This window comes from Nerophis lumbriciformis, linkage group LG25 (assembly GCF_033978685.3).
Source record: "Nerophis lumbriciformis linkage group LG25, RoL_Nlum_v2.1, whole genome shotgun sequence".
NCBI lineage: Eukaryota > Metazoa > Chordata > Actinopteri > Syngnathiformes > Syngnathidae > Nerophis > Nerophis lumbriciformis.
The window spans coordinates 26,690,675-26,712,510 of NC_084572.2; the positions used below are offsets into that span (position 1 = coordinate 26,690,675).

A 21,836-nucleotide genomic window follows, 5' to 3' on the forward strand; every position below is an offset into this window, starting at 1 on the left:
GGCCTGCTTGTACTTTTCTGTAAAGTACTTTGAATGGTCTTGTGTACAAATTGTGTTCTATAAATAAACTTGCCTTGCCTTTTACCATTACTCTCTTGGCATGGAAAACATAAAAAAAACCAAAAAAAACCATACTATTAACAAGGAGTTGAAAAATGTCCACTGGGGTGGACAACATGCGTTTAATTGATGAAATACTTTCCTAAAAAAAAAAAAGAAAAAAAAAAGAAATACAATATAGTATAAAATATTTTTAATTAACTTTAAAAATATGTTCACATATTTCAATATTGTTAAATATATTGCAAAACAACCTGACTACAAAAAAAAAATTTTCTTCCTATATTCTAATAAAAACTACATTTACATTCTAATAGCATTCATTAATTGATTCGCAGCCAGAAAGTTACTGCACATTGAGAATCTTCAAAACTCACAGCAATACTATGCATGGCATTCAAAATATAGCCAGTGATGCATGATGTCCAATTTAGTGGACACAAAATTCATCACAATTTCCTCATAACACAAAATCAAAGCTTAGAAATGTTAACTCTTATTCGTTTCTTGATGTTCCTATACTTTTGTACCTGCATGGCTTTCTTAGAAAAAGAGGAATGGACAGATATTCCTCCCGTTTTGCACTTCTGAATGTCAGTTTTTTTTGCATTTAGAACAGCTGACCAACAGGTGGCAGGGTATGGCAAGACACAATAGCAACTTTGACTTAACTTCATGATAGGGAAAAAAATCAGCTTTTGAATGGGTGTCCAATGTAGTGACCATGATGCATCACAGAGTTAAAAAGAGTGAGAGGAATATTACCCGTTTTTTTTTTTTTAGACATTTAAAAACAGGAATTTTGAGGGTGGGTCTATTTTTTGTGTTCGGGAGGAAACCCTGGCAAGTAGCGGGATCTACTGTCCTGTAAAAGAGGGGTTTCCAAAATTTCCCCCTGCACAATGATTAAAATATGCAGTGGCCATTTTGATATTCTTTACCGTTTATTAAAAAAACTTAAAAAGCGAGCTAATGTGTGTCACAATATGCTGAAAAAATAGCCTCCTTTTCAGCTTTGTGTTAAAAAAAAAATTACAGAATAGCCTTATTCTTCCTTTCTAAATCAGGCTGTTCAAATTAAACTTTAGAATTCCTTTTTTTATTCATTTAGAGCTGCAGGCTGGTAATTTGGACACCTCTGCTCTAAATAGACCCCAATATGAAGCATGACAAATAAGAATGAGGATGTAAAAAAAAAAAAAGTGCAACACACTATTTGAATGATAAAGATTTTAGCTGCAAAGATTAAGTTACTGAGTGCAAGTTAAAAAACAAAAGTTAAAAAAAACAAGCGATTACAGTCATTTGATAACTTAAAAAAACATTGCCATGATAATTGAGTGCAGGTATTTTTAAAGAAGAATAAACCCTACATAATTCGATCTAAAAAGGTGTTTGGCTACATTTACACCTGTGTTTGTTGTCAGTGCAGTCATCTTCAGCGACTCAGTAACTGGTTTCAAAATGACAGCCTTGTAACGGCGTGAATATTCCAGCTGGGAGTCTATCACCTGACATTTTCTATAAAAACAGAGATTTTTTTTTTCATTCCCATAAAAATCCTTTAAAATGTAAGAATTTTCCAAAGTTGAAAAAAAAAAAAAGTTTTGTACCTGGCTGACATCTGTGGATTGTGTTTGAGCAAACACAGTGCAGCTGTAATAAAGCACAGCAAACCCACTCGGCATATTTTCACATTTTCTCTCGACGAGATGCTTGACACTCCACGCGCTCCCGTGGTCGTGTGGCAAACGGGCCCTACGAGCCCGGTGGTCCTTTGGTGGGACATCCTATAGTAACAGCTGAATGCCTTGGCTGGTTTCTGTCAGTAATAAATTAATAAATACTGATTATGTCAGCTGTGTGTGTGGGACCCTGAGCCGCGGTGCGCCTCCAGGTCAACGACCCCACCCCCGGCCCCCCCGGTGGCGTTCAGTCGATGCGGTTTCCGCATATGGTGAAGCGGTCTATCTCCAGTAAGTCCTTTTTGGGCGTTCTACGCGCGAGCACGTCCTCGTCCAGCCCTGTGTCGGTGTTGATGATTTTAATGACGTCGTCCTCCCCGTCGTCGGGGGTGGTGAGGAAAGCGTCAGAGTCACTCTTAGGGAGCGCGGTGGAGGCGGGGATTTCTGGCACGTGTGCGGGCTGAGGGCTGACCGACGCCAGGGGTATTCCTCCTTTGTCTGCGGCAGGTTCTGAAGAAAAGGGTGAAAGCGAGGAGCAAAATTGTGCCGTTTAAAAACGAAAGAGTTGAGCCTTGATAGGAAGGACCCTCAGAAATTAAACAAAAGCTATTACTAAGATATAAGCTACAATCATTGAAATGATAAATACTTTCTTTCAATATTTCTTGGTGCTGTCTGTATATGTTTTTGATTGGACTACAGAAGTAAAACTTTTGCACAAAACAGTATTCTAATGTATTCAGATGCACCTCTATGCTGCTCTGAAAATGTAATATATTGTCCTCCTTTGTTGAGTATTTTACATTTTAGTTTACATTTGTTGTTGGCACTACCCAATGCATGCATGCATGTATGTATGTGTATATATATATATATATATATATATATATATATATATATATATATACACACACAAATACATACTGTACATGCATACACACACATATATACATACATATACACATACATACATAAATACATACACATATATGCACATATATACACATATATATGTATATATGTATGTATATATATATATATATATACACACACACATATATATATATATATATATATATATATATATATATATATATATATATATATAGTAAACATATATACATACACATATATGAATACACATATATACACACACACATATATATATATATATATATATATATATATATATATATAAACATGTACTACATTGGTACTGTATTGTAATATTTACACGTATTGAATTTACAAATTTGTTTTAAAGGAAAACGTATTTGTACTACACGTGAACCTTATTTACCATCCTAGTCACGTCTGTTGTGTCCTTGGGCAAGACACTTCACCCTTGCTCCTGATGGCTGCTGGTTAGCGCCTTGCATGGCAGCTCCCGCCATCAGTGTGAATGTGTGTGTGAATGGGTGAATGTGGAAATACTGTCAAAGCGCTTTGAGTACCTTGAAGGTAGAAAAGCGCTATACAAGTATAACCCATTTATCATTTATCTTTATTTGCACATATTTAGTAAACAAACAAAAACACACACCCTTTAAATTATATGTGGAAATGAAAATCTGATATTTTGCCATCAGTTAAAAAGTGATTGGCAAATGTTTTTGGCTCATGGAAATATTTTTTGTATAATCCTACAAACTAGCAAAGTTTATTTTTCAAAGTAACTAATAAAGACAATTATTATTACAAATAATGAATTAAATAAATTACAATTATTATTTTGAAAAAAACAATAATTATTTATTGTACAAATACTACTGAATTATTTTTAATTTTAATATTATAAAATCATTATTTAAAATGTTGATATTATAAACATTTTATTTAAACTTTTAATAATATAAAATTGTTATTCAAAAATGTCATATAATAACATTATTGTTTTAATTATCATAACATTATTATTTGGAATATTATAGCATACTTTTTAAATAATATTATAACATTGTTATTATTATTGGTATCATTATTATCATTATTATTATTATTGTCATTATTATTACTATTATTATTATTATTATATTAACAGGTAAAGTGATGGATGGAGCTTTGTCTGTGCTACCTTGCTGGGGCGCAGTATGCGCTGCTTTGGTTCGATTAGCCCTGGAGTTGACGCGGCTGGAGACGGCAGAAGGCGGCGGGTCGAAGAGCTTCTCCTCCATGTTGGCCTCTTTGACAAACATGCAAGATGTGCCGAGCAGAACTATGTTGTTGAGCACCTTCAGGGTGATCAGCCTGCTCAAAAAAACAATGTGTATTCAGGTGAATGAATAATTCTAAAAAAAAGTAAATAATTAAAAAATGTGCTCCTGTAGGTTGAAATGTACTTACCCCAAATAAAAGAGCAGCACACATATGAAGGAGAGCGAACCCTGGATCTTCACTGAGCTGCTGACCACTCGGATCAGCTGGGGGAAAGAAACATAGGCGTCACGTGACAGGAAATACACAAACACACGTGGTCAAAAAGACAGGGATACCAACCAGCAGTGCTAAAGGAAGAGGAATGAAGCCCATTCTTCTGGAGACAGAGTCACTGTAGTCTGTATAGGCCTACACACACACACACACACACACACACACACACACACACACACACACACACACACACACACACACACACACACACACACACACACACACACACACACACACACACACACACACACACACACACACACACACACACACACACACACACACACACAAGTGAAGGGAAGTATATTTATATAGCGCTTTTCTCTAGTGACTCAAAGCGCTTTACATAGTGAAACCCATTATCTAAGTTACACTTCAACCAGTGTGGGTGGCACTGAGAGCAGGTGGATTAAGTATCTTGCCCAAGCACACAACGGCAGAGACTCGGTTGGTGGAAGCGGGGATCGAACCTGGAACCCTGAAGTTGCTGGCACGGCCGCTCTACCAACCGAGCCACGCCCCCCCCACAATGTTATTAACAGACCAACACACAGGGTCCGTCTACTTGATGACTTTTGGTATGTACATTTTTCTGCCGACTGCTGACGAGGTCAAAGGCGAGACTGGCTCGGTACTCTCCGTACACCTGCGGCATGAAATACAAAAAAGGGGAAAAACTCAGAACTCAGTGTGTGACAAATATAAGGAAAATATACTGCAGGTCACATAATGCTATCATCATGTAGAAAAAGTAAAAAACGTATTTATTTCTGTCGGGATGAGAGGTGATTCACCATAAGGACTAACTTCTCGTCAGCAAAGTTTTAGCGATCAGCTTTGACAGTGTTGGAGATAAAGGGGTTAATCCCTTCCTGTGGTACTGGGTTCCATTGCATAACCATGCTTCTTTCTATCTATCGGAGACACAGAAAGTGTGAATGCTGGGCAGGAAAGGTCAGGATGGTCACAGTGAGAGTTAGGGATGGGTGCTGTTCACATTTCAACTGAAATGGTACCAAATCCCAGTACCTGGGAGTCAATATTGGTACTCAATGTTACTAATTTTCAGTACTTTTGTGCGTGTTTATAAATAATAATTGTTTGACAATAAATACAATATTTTTTTATTGCAACATTTAAAAATGAGCTGACTATGAGAACTGGTGTCCAGTGGTTATATCGTTCTCGTTTGCAAGTATGACATTAAGTTGTAATGACAGTTGCAAGTCCAAGACATGGCAGTAGTGTATAGTTAATGGTGTGTTTTTCTGTTGTGCCCTAAAAAGTGTTATACTGTAAGTATACCACTACTGTAAGACTGTAGTACTGTAATACAGTAAGTATTGTAGCTGTTTGATTATAACGTACATCTTAGTTATAGTTTATTAAGGGCTTACAAAATTACAAAAAATGCTAATGCTAATCAGTAGCACGTCAATAGTAAGGCCAATGTATATTAGCATCAAGCTACCGTGTTTTTTGGAAAATGGAGCCTTAGTTTACTTACATTGCAGCATTTTGTGAGTCAATTGCTTTGTCAGTATTTAAAATTGCAAATGTATCTAGAGGGAGACTGGATGAGTCTGCTCTACGTGCTGCTGCGGTGATCGCCAAGTGCGAAGAACCGGATGAGTTGGCACTGTAACATGGCACCACTGGATTCGACGTGAATCGGTGCTCAGTAGGGCCTGCGGGTTTTGGTCGGTGCCAGAAAAGTACCGCATTCGATACATATCCCAAGTGAGAGTGTGCCTCCACATGTTGCGTTAGGACAAAGTAGTATAGTGTCGTAACGTGGAGCAGGTGAATTTAAACATGTTTGGCTTTGACTTTTTTGTGTTTTTTGTGTCGAAGAGATATCCAACTCCTAATGCCTAATCAGCTTTAAAGAAAATCTCAATATGTTCAAAATTATTGTGTTCAGACAAATCTTTTGTGTACAAAAGCTTTGACGAAGGCTGAAGTGTCAGCGGGTAAGAAAATCTTTCTCACACAAAAAAGATTTGTCTGAACAATAATTTTGAACAGTTATTTGAGAAGACAAGATAAACGCAATCAATTTAATTTGAGAAAATCTCACTGTGAGTGATCTCCCATATAAACACTGTTGCTTAGTACTCAGTTGTATTAGTATGAGTTGTATTTGTTTCCCAACATCACCAGAGAGATATGCTGGAAGCATGCGGGAGGGACTCACGTCAGCACTGATGTCGTTGAATTTGGTGATAAACGCGTGCTTGACGACATCGACGGTCACCTCAGATGCGATCACCATGGCGACGTCGGGAAATAGCACCCACAAGTGATCTGACAAAAAGAGAGATGCATTAGAAATGCATTTCTTGTAAAAAGAGCTCAGCAGCGCATGCACCTTTTGTGTCGGATGAAAAGAGCAGAGCTCCCTCCCCCCATTCTACAGAGACACTATAGAGAGCCTGCTGACCAACTCCATCTCCGTCTGGACTGGAGCCTGCAGTGCCTCAGACTGGAAGTCTCTGCAGAGAGTGGTGAGGACGGCGGAAAAGATCATCAGGACTCCTCTTCCTCCTATCAAGGAGATCGCAAAAAGCCGCTGCCTGACCAGGGCTCGGAGAATCTGCAGAGACTCCTCCCACCCCCACTACAGACTGTTTTCCCTGCTGGACTCTAGAAAGAGGTTCCGCAGCCTCCGAAGCAGAACCTCCAGGTTCTGTAACAGCTTCTTCCCTCAGGCTGTAAAACTCTTGAACGCATCATAATAATCCCCTCAATTCCCCCCAAAAATGGACTAACTCGCTGGAATATAAAGACAATATAACATACATCCATAAACGTGGATGCATATGCAAAAGTGTTAAATTATTAATAATTATTATTATATATATATATATATATTATATATTATATTATTATAATATATTAATTATTAATAAATTAAAATAGATCACTGTACAGTAATCTATTTAATTATATCTGCACCTTATGGCTTTTTTATCCTGCACTACCATGAGCTAATGCAACAAAATTTTGTTCTTATCTGTACTGTAAAGTTCAAATTTGAATGACATTAAAAAGGAAGTCTAAGTCTAAGTCTAAATACTTCAAATCAAATCAGTCAAGGGAGATCTCTGCCTATTTGAGCCTGGATATTTCTGGATTTTTAAACATTTTTTAAAGAGTATTTCAACTGCTTTACCCTGTGCGGTGGCCGACAGAGGCAAAACGCACAGCAACGTCTAAAACACACACAAACCCCTAACACACATCTAATACAGGGAAAACAAGACTCAATAAATCGGTAGCTCAATAATATTGTTTGAAAAAAGTTTAACAAAGACAGAATATGTACTTTTTCACTCCAAAAACTTTATTCTGGGCATTCCGCTTATGTATTTGTATATCCCTCTCAGACCAAGCGCCACTGGTACGGCTTACTCAGATATAAATACGTAGATTCCGCCTTCAGGCTTGTCAGGCACGTCAACACGGCCACAATCTTGAGCGGGGTTTCATCAGACAGATCAGAATGTGCAATTAACTGGACCCAACATTTGAGTCTTTGATAGACCTTTGTCTCAGTTCACTAATGCAGTAAATACACACGGCTTCCCCCTGCTCAAGTTGATAGCCGCTTTGACGCATCGTTCCAGTATTTGTACCGACGGGTACTTCCTCGTTGCATGCTAACTTTCAGTTTCATCGTATACTACCATTGGCTTTTGGGGATTTATGTGTGTTTTGGGCGTTTGCGCCGCACTTGTGTGCATTTTTTTGTGAAGTTGTATGTGTTTTGGCAGTTTGCGTGTGGTTTGGACGTTTGCTGCGCGTTTGCCCCAGTCAGCCAGCATAATCCTGGGACTGTATACGAACAAAACTATTGGGACACCTGGCTTATCAACTACAGGAATTGAAAACGGACGAAAACTGCCTGGACAAGTCATAGTGGTCACCAGTAAATGCCAGGGTATCTGTTTTCGAGTACGTCCAATTTCCATACTTGCCAACCCTCCCGATTTACCCTGGAGACTCCCGAATTTCAGTGCCCCTCCCGAAAATCTCCCGGGGCAACCATTCTCCTGAATTTCTCCCGATTTCACCCGGACAACAATATTGGGGGCGTGCCTTAAAGGTACTGCCTTTAGCGTCCTCTACAACCTGTCGTCACGTCCGCTTTTCCTCCATACAAACAGCGCGCCGGCCTAGTCACATAATATATGCGGCTTTTACACACACATAAGTGAATGCAAGGCATACTTGATTAACAACCATACAGGTCACACTGAGGGTGGCCGTATAAACAACTTTAACACTGTTACAAATATGCGCCACACTGTGAACCCACACCAAACAAAAATGACAAACACATTTCGGAAGAACATCCGCACCGTAACACAACGTAAACACAACAGAACCAATACCCAGAACCCCATTGCAGCACTAACTCTTCCGGGACGCTACAATATACACCCCCCGCTACCACCAACCCCCAACCCGCATCTCCAGAATTCGGAGGTCTCAAGGTTGGCAAGAATGCTCTAGTATACTCTGGACTGAAGCTGTGTGCCTTCATTGTTTTTGTAGCTGTTGTTTTGAGGCATGTTTAAAAAAAATAAAAAAATAATGCACTTTGTGAAAGTCAAAGTATAGTATTTCCCATAGTTGTAATGGGTATTAGGATTATCTCAGGGAGAGCATGTCCCAAATTCCAAGCTGCTGTTTTGAGGCATGTTTAAAAAAATAATGCACTTTGTGACTTCAATAATAAATATGGCAGTACCATGTTGGCACTTTTTTCCATAACTGGAGTTGAAGTGGTTCTCTTATTTTGGAAAACCTTGTTTTTGATTGATTGATTGAAATTGTAGTAGTAGATTGCACAGTACAGTACATATTCCGTACAATTGACCACTAAATGGTAACACCCGAATAAGTTTTTCAAATTGTTTAAGTTGGGGTCCACGTTAATCAATTCATGGTAAAGTTACATTGTTCAATGCATCCAGCGGGGCATCACAACAAAATTAGGCATAATAATGTGTTAATTCCACGACTGTATATATATCGGTATCGGTAATTAAGAGTTGGACAATATTGGAATATCGGCAAAAAAGCCATTATCGGACATCTCTAGTCACCAGTAAATGCCAGGGTATCTCTTTTCTAGTACGTCCAATTTCACCCAAGCAGGTGGTTATGGACCTCCCCCCAAACTGTTCAAAGGACGCATGCGATTGTCCAAAATGTCCCGTTAAAGATGACAAATTCAGTCTGATTGATTAATAGGCCCGTCCCAATAGTTTTGTGCAAATAGTGTACGTTTGGTACACAAAGAGCTTAGTCTTTTTACAGCACTTTTGGCATTTAATTAGCCAATTTAATACGGATTAAGGTGCGTCTCTGCCTACTGTATTTACCGGGGTTCCAGGAGAACTGCTCCATGTTTCTCAGGCAGACGATGAGCAGGAGGATGTAGTTTGTGAACCTCTCTTTTATATCTGTGGAAAACAAAACAAAAAATCAATCCTGGATTAACCTACTTTGCACATGTGTGTGCGTGCATGTGATTTCTGAAATTTACCTTCAGCTAAAGTTAGGAGAGTAATACATGTCTGTAACCTCCCTGGCCCCGTTTTGTATCTTTTGCTCACTTACCGCTGTTTGACATCTGGAAAAGGTTGTTCTTCTCAAACTTTTTGAAGACGCTTCCTTTGATCTCCACAAACTGCAAAGAGACAAAAATCACATGGACAAACGGGACATAACTTTAGGTACAACTGCACATTTCATGAGAGTCTCGATTCGATTTGGATATCGGCCCGATAACTGCAAAAAAAAAGTATTGGATTATATCGGCTTGCATCTAAAATGTCCAATATAAGCCCTCCGATACACCCAATCCTGCAGCGCGTTTACTTGTGCAAAGCTTAGCATCTAGAAGCTTAACATCTAGAAGTCCACCAATAAGCACACAAGGTTGGTCGTTCCTTGTGGTATAGTGAAGTCATTTACAGAGGTGGGTAGAGTAGCCAGAAATTGTACTCAAGTAAGAGTACTGTTACTTTAGAGATTTATTACTCAAGTAAAAGTAAGGAGTAGTCACCCAAATATTTACTTGAGTAAAAGTAAAAAGTATGTTGTAAAAAAACTACTCAAGTACTGAGTAACTGATGAGTAACATACACACACATATCATATATATATATATATATATATATATATATATATATATATATATATATATATATATATACACACACACACACACACATATATACATATATACACACACATATATATATATATATATATATATATATATATATATATATATATATATATATATACATACATTGATATATACAGTATATAATTTATATATATATTTTTTGCCGTTTTTGTTTACATGTTAATAGTGTTTTAATGAATATACATGCATGTTTAACACATATAGATTCCTTTCTTTCATGAAGACAAGAATATAAGTTGGTGTATTACCTGATTCTGATGACTTGCATTGATTGGAATCAGACAGTAGTGATGACAAACGTCCACGTTTTCAAATGGAGGAGAAAAAAAGTTCCTCCTTTCTGTCTAATACCACATGAAAGTGGTTGGTTTTTGGCATCTTATATGTCCAGCTTCCATATTCGTTTTTATACACTTTACAAGAAATACATTGGCGGCAAACTCCGTAGCTTGCTAGCTTGTTTGCGCAGGCTTTCGGAGACTCTTATTTTGAAAGCGCAGGCGCGATGGAGCGGCACTTTTATTGTGAAGACAGGAACTGTGCAGTCAGTCTTTAGGCTTTTGACGGGGTGTACGGTTGAAATAAAAAATGGTCTTTTTTCCTTCACACTTTTGATTGATTGATTGGAACTTGTATTAGTAGATTGCACAGTACAGTACATATTCCGTACAATTGACCACTAAATGGTAACACCCCAATAAGTTTTTCAACTTGTTTAAGTCAGGTCATGTGACCCCTGGCTCTGTTTGATTGGTCCAACATCACCAGTGACTGCATCTGATTGGTGGAACGGAGTGAACGTCACCAGTGACTGAATTTGTTGAAACGCAGGCACTATGAAGGTCTGTCTGACAGACCAAAACAAACAAAGCGTGCATTAACAGATCGATAAAAATTTGTAGCGAGTAGCGAGCTGAATGTAGATAAAAGTAGCGGAGTAAAAGTAGCGTTTCTTCTCTATAAATATACTCAAGTAAAAGTAAAAATATGTTGCATTAAAACTACTCTTAGAAGTACAATTTATCCCAAAAGTTACTCAAGTAGATGTAACGGAGTAAATGTAGCGCGTTACTACCCACCTCTGGTCATTTATAAAAGGTAAACATGGTAGGCTATAGGCTACAAGGGGAAAGCAGCTACACAACAGGTATGCATACGTGAGCACAAAACTTAGCATCATTCAACTGTGTCATGGGCTTAATATTTAATTAATTATTGTGACCACTGGGTGTCGTCAAAAAAACAATTACACTCCACTTCAATTCAACTTAAAGTACCAGTAGAATGGAAAAAAAAGTTGCCACTATATTAAAACTATTATCAAATATATCTGATTTATGACAGCAAAAGACTTACAAAGTTTGTGAATAAATAGATGTGATTAAAATAATATAATCTCACATAGATTCCCGTGCCATTTTGAGAGATAATTACCAAGCGAAATCCGTGATAAATGGGTTATACTTGTATAGCGCTTTTCTACCTTCAAGGTACTCAAAGCGCTTTGACACTATTTCCAAATTCACCCATTCACACACACATTCACACATGGTGGGAGCTGCCATGCAAGGCCCTAACCACGACTCATCAGGAGCAAGGGTGAAGTGTCTTGCTCAAGGACACAACGGACATGACGAGGTTGGTAGTAGGTTCCGCAGCCTCCGTAGCAGAACCTCCAGGTTCTGTAACAGCTTCTTCCCTCAGGCCGTAAGACTCTTGAACGCATCATAATAATCCCCTCAATTCCGCCCAAAAATGGATTAACTCGCTGGAATATAAAGACAATATAACATACATCCATAAACGTGGATGCATATGCAAAAGTGCAATATATTTATCTGTACAGTAATCTATTTATTTATTTCTGCTCCTTGTTGATTTTTTATCCTGCACTACCATGAGTTAATGCAACAAAATGTTGTTCCTTTCTGTACTGTAAAGTTCAAATTTGAATGACAATAAAAAGGAAGTCTAGTCTAGTAGGTGGGGATCGAACCAGGAACCCTCAGGTTGCTGGCATGGCCACTCTCACCCAACTGCGCTACGCCGTCCCCTGATGATGTAGAGGTGAGAACCACAGATCCCTTCCCCATCAACAACAATTTTAATCATGCAGACGTTGTGGGAGATAACAATGATTACTTTGGGGAAAATTATGATCCCGAACCTTATATTTTTAGCTTGAATATAAGAAGGATGAGCTACAACTTGTAGAAGCTTTGTGCTAAACAGATCCAGCTTTAGAGAAGCAGTATAGCATCATGTGGCGGTATAGCTAAGTGCTAAACAAGAAATACAAACCATGAACATAATAAAACGATCGCTTGCTGTTTTATGTCTACTCTCTGCGATGATGAATGATAGGATGTCCATATCTTTACGTTTACAACAGATAAAGAATTCATTTTAATACACTCAAAGGGTTAAAAGGAAAAGTTGCTGTTTGATATAGTGTGTTTGTCTCCATCTCCGGGTATAAATTGAATGTCACAGATGAACAACGTTTAGATTCATGGCTAAATCCTCCGATTATCCAAATGAGAGGCATGAGTAATAATCTAGAGTAACTATGATTAGCCGAGATGCGATGAAGCAGCAGCAGGACACCGGCCGGCTCAATGCTGCAGGGTAAGCTAGAAGTTCGCCCTCTGTTATTAATGCGCCTCCAAAAAAAATTGTCTGCGTCAGCACTTGTAATAACTATATCACTAGTATTTGGTTACTATTCAGGTCAAGATATGTAAATAGATAATTTTTGGTGGGTTTAGGATGGTTATCGAGAGGGTTTTGTGGGCAAAATAGAGAGCCCCCATTGACTCAATTGTTAGCTGACTTTTTATTCATTTATATATTTAAATAAATAAATAAAAAACATGTGTTCACATTTTACATAAGGATTGTGAATGATTAACAGCACATCTCTTTTCAATTTTTGCATATTTTCATTATGACTGATCTGATGATATGGTCAGAGTGCAGAAACTTTCCCATGATGACGTCATCCCACCCCGAATCTACGGATATTTCCAAAGACATTCAGGGCAAAATTTTCAAAATAACCGTTTGAAATTGTGGCATTTTGTGATGTTGAGACTGTATTTTCACATACTAGTTTGTGGATTGGAAGTACAATTGTATATGGTTTAATCATTAAACCATATCCAATCGTATTTCATTATATCCATTCAACTTTAATGGATACAATAAAACACAATTAAGCATACAAAGTAAACTTGTTTTTCCATTCTACTGGTACTTTAAAGACGGCATAAGTCCATTCCAGACGTTAATAATATATAGATTAGTGTTTTTCATACCATACCAACTTTATTTATAAAGCCCTTTAAAAACAACCACAGTTGAAGAACAATGGGCTGTACACCACAAAGAAATACAGGCAAAGGACAGACTAAACAATAACATTTAAAACAGAGGTAAAATACACATTGAAAAAGCAAATACAAATTATCTTAAGAACAATTTGTTAGATAAAAGCAGTTGAAAAGTTAAAAACAGTTAAAAAGGTTACCTACCATTGTTATCAATTTTAGTCATGTCAACTCATCAAGCCTTTTCTAACATTCCACTCTTCAAAATAATCATAATAGTATGCATGATTCTGCTAATATCGTAACGCATTAATATCGGTACTGAATCGGAAGTGAAAACGTTGGATCGGGACAGCCCTAGATACAATAGAAGCGCTGTATTGATATTTTTTCACATCTTTTATTTAGATCATGGGCGGTTCTTAACCTTCTTCAAACTTCCCATCATTTTAACACAAGTCATTCTTCTGTTTGAAGAATTTGATTCCAGAATTTGAGATGATTTTTTTTTTTTTTTAGATGCTTCCTATTAAAGTCTAATACGTAATTCCTGTACTTAAGTGTTTGACTAGGTCTTTTGTAAATCTATGTTGTGTTTTCAGCCTAATGATGGCCTCAATCACTTCTCTTCATCGGACTTAGAGCATCAGCCAAATAAAATGCCTGGAGTGATCTACAGTCCTTTCATAACTGCACCTCAATCAATCAAAGTTTGTTCATATAGCCCTTAATCACAAGTGTCTCAAAGGGCTGCACAAGCCACAACACCATCCTCGGCTCAGATCCCACATCAGAAAAAACTCAACCCAATGGGAAACAATGAGAAACCTTGGAGAGGTGACCAGTGCAATGGATATCGAGTGGATCTAGTTAATAGTGTGATAGTCCAGTCCATAGTGGGGCCAGCACCTGACCAACCAACCTCATGAGAATCAATTGAACCATTTGACACAAAATTTCAAAAATTCCAAAATGGTAAATCTCATATTATTGTGAATTCTCCTAAAATACAACTAAACTTTAAATCATATATTTATTGTTTTCACTGCAATCCCATTGTCTTTGTGTATTAGGGCAATAATCCTAAAAAAATACAACTGTCCAAGTACTTCTGGACCCGACTGTATATTTTAAGCTATAAGGTGTACTTAATGCTGATAAGTCTACTCACGTTGTTCGACATCATGATGGTGAGGAGCGACTTGTTGTGGGAGTTGAAGGCGACATTGAGCGTGGTGGCCTGGACCATAATGAGGATGGCATGGAGAACTGGAAACAGGCGCGTTAAGAAGGAAACAAAAGCACAATTTTGGAAAGAAACATAGAACTGAATCAACATTATCACTAAGATGACATTTTACTCTCACATTCAGTTCAATTAATTAAACGAAGAAGGATACAAACGTAGAGCACGGCCATGAGAAAGTGGGGGATGACGCCTATGTGCGCCCTCTTCTTCTCTTTGGGTTCCGTGGCCGTCCAGTACAGCGCGTCCAGGATGTCCTGGCCGAAAGACGAGAAGAGGCGGTCCGCCACCTGCCGAAAAACATCGGAAGGGGAGAGAGACGATAAGGAGAAGGAGGCAAATGGTTGTCTGCAGTGGTGATGAATCTCAGCGTACTTCTAGCATATTGTAGATGATGTAGAGTTTGATGACTGACTGGCCCCGGATGAGGTGGTACATCATGGCGTAGTCAACGTAGCTCATCATGGAGTAACACAGCACCATGATGAAGCCTTTTAGGACGTCGCACACCTGCGCTGGCTGGAGCAGGCGAGTCCCTCTAAAAACACAGTAAAATATAAATGTGTTGCAAAGAAACATTCAGAGTTAAGTTCTTCCCCATAAAAATGGGGACTTGGTTGGGAATCACAAAAAGATATCTACTACCCTCTAGAGGCAACCAACAATAATGCACCACACCGTTACATTGTTAGGGACATTTTAAAGGTCCCCCTTGTGCAAAATGGACTAGCAGTATTGAGTGTGTGTCTTTAGAGCCTGTTTATGAGCACACAAATCTATCCTCTCCCTTACTCACGTTTGCTCCACTTTTGAGAGAAGAAGGGTTCAAAAAGTTGTTTTTTTTCATGTCCTGAAGCAATAACCTCCTTCCTCTGACATATTTACATAGTTATACGCTCACCACTTCACTAGGGGGAAGCATTATTAAAAAAGAAAAGGCTTTGCCACACATCTTTAAAAAAGCCTGGAAGTCAGCCAACAATCTGTCAGTCAGCTCCAAACGTGGAAGCTGCAAGTTTGATCATATATGTTTTTCTTCAATGAATAGGCTAACCTAGCATGATAGCCTGTTAAAAAGGCAGTTATTGTGGACAAACAGCTCTGTGACGAGTCTACATGGTAGCGGAATTTGTGACCCGAAGATGCGGACACAGGAGACAGCATGTAGGTAAAACTATTTAATATACAACAAAATACCAAAACAAGTGCAGCTGGGAGTGCACAGGAAGCATTCCGAAAACTAGGCAATTACGAACCATAAAGAAAGAAATAGCAGAAAATCTAGTCAGGGTAATGACTGCATAGATGCCAACACATTAGCCATGAAGCTTAAACAAACAATGATTCAGCACCGCGTGATATGGGACAGGCGTTAGGAATCAGCGCTCCCACAGGAAGTAGAAAAAAGGAAACAGCTCTAAAAAAGGAAACAAACACTAAACACAGAACAAATACAACACAAACCCCAACAAGATATGACCTACGTAAGAGGTCATGACAAACTAATTAGGATTAAAGCTACACACACTAAACCTCTTAAGGAAAGCACTTATTAACTGTCTAAATTTCAGCATCAAGGTTAGATTTTGTGAGACCTCCCAGATTAATTTAAAACTGGGAAAATAGTCTAATGCGAGACCATTAAAAATATACAGCACATTGAGGGTATTTTGTTCTGGTGGGACAGATTTGAGCCTTAAGACGCCAATATCGACAACAGAGTCAACTGAACATGCTTTACAGCAAGACCAACAAACTACCAGCAAGTAAAGGAGCATGGAGAATACGCTACATAAAATGGCTATAATACCCTACCTCATAAGTGTCAAACCTAAGGCCTCGGGATCATAACTGGCCCGCCACATTATCTTATATCGCCCGCAAACGCCTGGAAATAATATACCTCAATAAAGTAACGTATTTTCCGGACTATAGGCCAATAGGGCTGGGCGATATGTCAAAAAAAATGATCACGACTATTTTTTCATATCATCCGATTTCGATCATATCACAATTTGTTTTATGATAGCGGATTAGCTCTTGCAGGATTATAGCGAGTACCACATCCCGACTGTTTACAACTGCAGTATCTTGTAACAGACATTTCCGCCATTGTTTTTTGAGGTAATATATGCTAACAGGTGACAACTGTCACTTTGTTCATATCTATGATTGTGCTTATTAGAGGTGCAAAAGTACAGATAACAGTACAGGTTTTTGCTTGTCATCACAAACATTCTGCAGTAAACAATGTATCAGTGGTGTAGTGAATACTATAAGACTTGTATTTCAAGTTAACATTTACTAAACAACACTTTCAAATGGTAAATTACTATTTGTATTATTTAATTACTTGTATACATCAGTGCTTCTCATCAGTGCTTAGGCAAACAAGCGATGACACACATTGTGGAGTTCTTAAAACTCTAAATATGGATCTTATTATAAATAAAATACATTAAAGTGCAGTTGAATTTGAGGTACTATAAAATAATGTATACCAACACCTTGTGGTTAGAGAGTCCGCCCTGAGATCGGTAGGTCGTGAGTTCAAACCCCGGCCGAGTCATACCAAAGACTATAAAAATGGGACCCATTACCTCCCTACTTGGCACTCAGCATCAAGGGTTCGAATTGGGAGTTAAATCACCAAAATGATGCCTCACATTGCTCACTGCTCCCTTCACCTCCCAGGGGGTGGAACAAGGGGATGGGTCAAATGCAGAGGGTAATTTCACCACACCTAGTGTGTCTGTGACTATCAGTGGTACTCTAACTTTTAACTTTAACATAAAACAAGTTTAAATATTTTTTTCAGGAACAAAATGTTATTTTTTAGTATTCACAAACAAACAAAAATAACAAAGTTTTTGTCTGCAGAGGTTTTTTTTAGTACATTTTATATGAGAGAAGTGGAATATTTGCAGACACATAAACAAAAAGTCTAAATAAAAATAATTAGATATAAAAATGCCTTTTCTGATTAAATTACTGGGTGTTTTGACTCTCCCAGTTGGGACCAATACAGTCGCATAGACGTTCTGAGTGCCTGCAAGTCCGCATTCGGGGCAGGATTACTGGTGAGCTGCAGCAGCTGGTGAAACTAAGGTCTGTCACTAAAGCCGCTGCTTCTTTTAAATGTTGTTTTGACTTCTATGCTAGTGTTAGTAATTGTTCTTTATTTTGTTCTTCTGGGCTTCACTTCTAGCTTTGTAAGGGGAAGAGGCACATCGCTGATTGAACATTCAGTAAGTCGTGACGAGCCTCACTTTTGCGACCATGGAACGGGAGGTCACGGACACACTTTCACACAAACAGACACACATTCACAGACACACACAGGATCCCGGTCAATATTGGTGGATTATTCCGTGCAGGGTAACACCTGCGATAACTTCTAACATATTTTTCTGCCATGTTTGATCGAGGAAATATGCTAACAGCTGATCACCGTGACCGAACTCAAATTAATCGCGATCAAGAATCACGACCATATAATATCGCAGCCCTTTAAGACGCTTCTTTTTCCCAAGCTTTGATCCCTGCGGCTTATTCAAAGGTGCAGCTAATCTACGGATTTTTCTTTGCTAACGGCCAAAATATGGAATAGATTAAGCAAAAGTATCAAACAAAGTTGTAAAATTATTCACTTAAAAAAAAAAATTCAAACTCTAAGTGTTCACAAAGTACAAAGAAGAAGAACCCTGATAAACATCTTGAACCTAATTAAAAAAAAGAAAATCGCATTCACCTCATAAAGGATGAATAAAAACATCAATGACTTTTCTGTTTTGATTAAACAGCTGTTTTACTGCTGTGTTACGGGCACTGTTTGGAAACAATTAAGGTGCAGTATGTAAATAAACATTTTAAAAATCTTTCTGTATAAATATATATTTTCACAACGTACCGGTAAATATCTGTGGTTTATAGTCCGGTGCAGCTAATATATAAAAAATATGTTTTTCTTCTAAAATTTAGTCTGGAAAATAGGGTACATTATTTTTTCTTACTGGTAAGTGTTTGTTTTATTCCATTTTGACAGAAAAAAGATATTTACTGCATGAAATTACACTACATATATTGCAACAAATATATCATCATACTTTCCCAACTATTTTTGTTCAAATAAAACTCAATAATTAAATATCTGCTTGACTTAGGATTCAAAGCAAGTTATGCATCAAATTGTAAAAATTACAACAGATTTCACAATACAATTTTTTTTACAAGAGTTTTTTTACAGCATATTACTGCAAATTAAAAAAAACTCTACCAGGGTTTTCACAGTAAAATTCTGGCGAATGAGCTGCCAGTTTTTTACCGTTAAAATCTACAGTTGTAGTTTGTATGGTGTAATAATGTAAATGAAAAAAAAAATGGTACCACAGTTTTTTACCGTAAAAAACTGGCAGCTCAGTTGCCAAAATTTAAAAAAGTGGTAATGTTTTTATATTTGCAGTAATATGCTCTAAAAACCACTATGTTTTTGCATTAACTGTAATATCCGAAAGGAACAAACAGTAGAACATAGATGTTGTAAAAAACAATGTATATGTATATAGAAAAATTCTGGTAAGTGAGCTGCCAGTTTTTTTTACTGTAAAATCAACTCTTTTTGTTTTTTTTACAATGTACGTAAAAATACATATATAATAATCCAATGCATAGGCAAATTCATACATTATTCGCTGTTATAAGCGGCCCTCTGAGGGTAGCCATAACCGTGAGGTGGCCCCAAAACAAGTTTGACACCCCAGCCCTAATTGGTAAATACCAAATTGTTTTTTAAATGAAAGCTGAGCGTGTACACAACAACAACTAAACAGGTGCTTCATAACAACTTACCCGAGGCCACAGCATGGGACCGTGATAAGCTGTAGAAGGGCCAGCAGCACTCTGAGGGGCAACAGCGTGAAGACGTAGAGAAAGGCGTCCAGACAGAGGAAGAAGCCGAACGTCATCAACTTAACGGAAAGAGACAAGCGCATTTGTGACGCCTCTGTAGGCTGATCTAATGTGTGCTTTCACTCACCTTCTCCAACTCCTTAGGAATACGTAGGCAGGTGTACACTCTTTCTCGGCGCTCTGTGTATTTGGCCTCGTTGTGCTCCAGGAAATAACCCCTGGTCAGCTCAGTAGTGACAAACCTGACCAGAGACAGATCTGCAGGGAAAAAAAGCGGCGAAACAAATACAAAGCATCAGTTGCACGTTTTACTTTGTGAGTGAACATTCGACCTCGAAAGGGACAAGCGGTAAAAAATGGATGGATGCCTGGATGGAGTGAACATTCGCTAGTTGCTCTTGTGTTGAAGCCCCAATAGATTGTGCGGGTGTATCAATTGTGCAGGTATACACTATATTGCCAAAAGTATTTGGCCACCCATCCAAATGATCAGAATCAGGTGTCCTAATCACTTGGCCCAGCCACAGGTGTATAAAATCAAGCACTTAAACATGGAGACTGTTTCTACAAACATTTGTGAAAGAATGGGTCGCTCTCAGGAGCTCAGTGAGTTCCAGCGTGGAACTGTCATAGGATGCCACCTGTGCAACAAATCCAGTCGTAAAATGTTTTCCTCTCTACTAAATATTCCAAAGTCAACTGTCGGCTTTATTGTAAGAAAATGGAAGAGTTTGGGAGCAACAGAGAGGGGTCAGTGAAATTTGGTGGAGGAGGAAATATGGTGTGGGGTTGTTTTTCAGGAGTTGGGCTTGGCCCCTTAGTTCCAGTGAAAGGAGCTTTGAATGCTCCAGGATACCAAAACATTTTGGACAATTCCATGCATGTGGGAACAGTTTGGGGCAGGCCTCTTCCCCTTCCAACATGACTGTGCACCAGTGCACAAAGGAAGGTCCATAAGGACATGGATGACAGAGTCTGGTGTGGATGAACTTGACTGGCCTGCACAGAGTCCTGACCTGAACCCAATAGAACACCTTTGGGATGAATTAGAACGGAGACTGAGAGCCAAGACTTCTCGACCAACATCAGTGTGTGACCTCACCAATGCGCTTTTGGAAGAATGGTCGAAAATTCCTATAAACACACTCCGCAACCTTGTGGACAGCCTTCCTAGAAGAGTTGAAGTTGTAATAACTGCAAAAGGTGGACCGACATCATATTGAACCCTATGGGTTAGGAATGGGGTGGCACTTCAAGTTCATATGTGAGTCAAGGCAGGTGGCCAAATACTTTTGGCAATATAGTGTATTTTCTGTAATCTGAGGTCTCTGGTGAAAGTATGTGCAGTGTAATAACATTGATGTGTGCATTCCCCTCCAAAGCAAAGTTAATTTTACTCTTATTGACATAAGAGAACATGTTGTTGACATAGTTGCTGTTGTAACTGTAACCAAGCAGCGTAGCTGTAATGTGCTGTAAGTAGGGGGTGCTAGCGGCAAAAACGGCACCCACGCCTCCATGGTAGCCACTAGCCGCTATTCAGTAAGGTTCTCTATTGCAAGCATAAGACTGGAGCACTCCTGGATAGTCATCTCATCACCCATGACTTACTACGGTGCCTCCGGTGGCTCGCTGGCGCTGTCAACCCGGGGGAGGGAGGTGATATAGCGGCTAGCAGGACTAGCGGGTCTCACCTGACAGGTTGCGTTTCCTTCCCTTGTTGTGACCGCCATCGTTGAACCGCAAGCTCCCCGCTCCCCCGACCGTCTCATTGGGTCTCTCAAATCTCGGCGTCTTCCAGGCGGTGCTGCCCCAGCTCGCCTTTGCCGTTTCCTCCCCCAGACCCGTCGACTGCGAGTCCGCCATCTTTGACCGAGCGGTTTCACAGCCGACTGACGTCTGTATGGCGACGTGACGTCATTACGTCCGAAGTGACTCGGCCATTAAAACAT

At 38.8% G+C, this 21,836-nt stretch overlaps 1 protein-coding gene across 1 annotated transcript; it reads right to left on the bottom strand.

Annotated features, from left to right (window-relative positions):
* Positions 1 to 148: 148 nt before the first annotated feature.
* On the bottom strand, positions 149 to 21,801 carry tapt1b (transmembrane anterior posterior transformation 1b). Its single transcript, XM_061984065.2, has 14 exons — positions 21,579 to 21,801; positions 20,012 to 20,142; positions 19,825 to 19,943; positions 15,352 to 15,514; positions 15,131 to 15,266; positions 14,902 to 14,999; positions 9,807 to 9,876; positions 9,569 to 9,649; positions 6,373 to 6,482; positions 4,762 to 4,821; positions 4,242 to 4,310; positions 4,089 to 4,165; positions 3,820 to 3,992; positions 149 to 2,255 (listed from the first exon to the last, which is right to left on the bottom strand). Exons 1-14 carry the CDS (start codon positions 21,748 to 21,750, stop codon positions 1,993 to 1,995), a joined length of 1,722 nt encoding a protein of 573 aa, XP_061840049.1. The 5' UTR covers positions 21,751 to 21,801; the 3' UTR covers positions 149 to 1,992.
* Between the last annotated feature and the right edge of the window lie 35 nt (positions 21,802 to 21,836).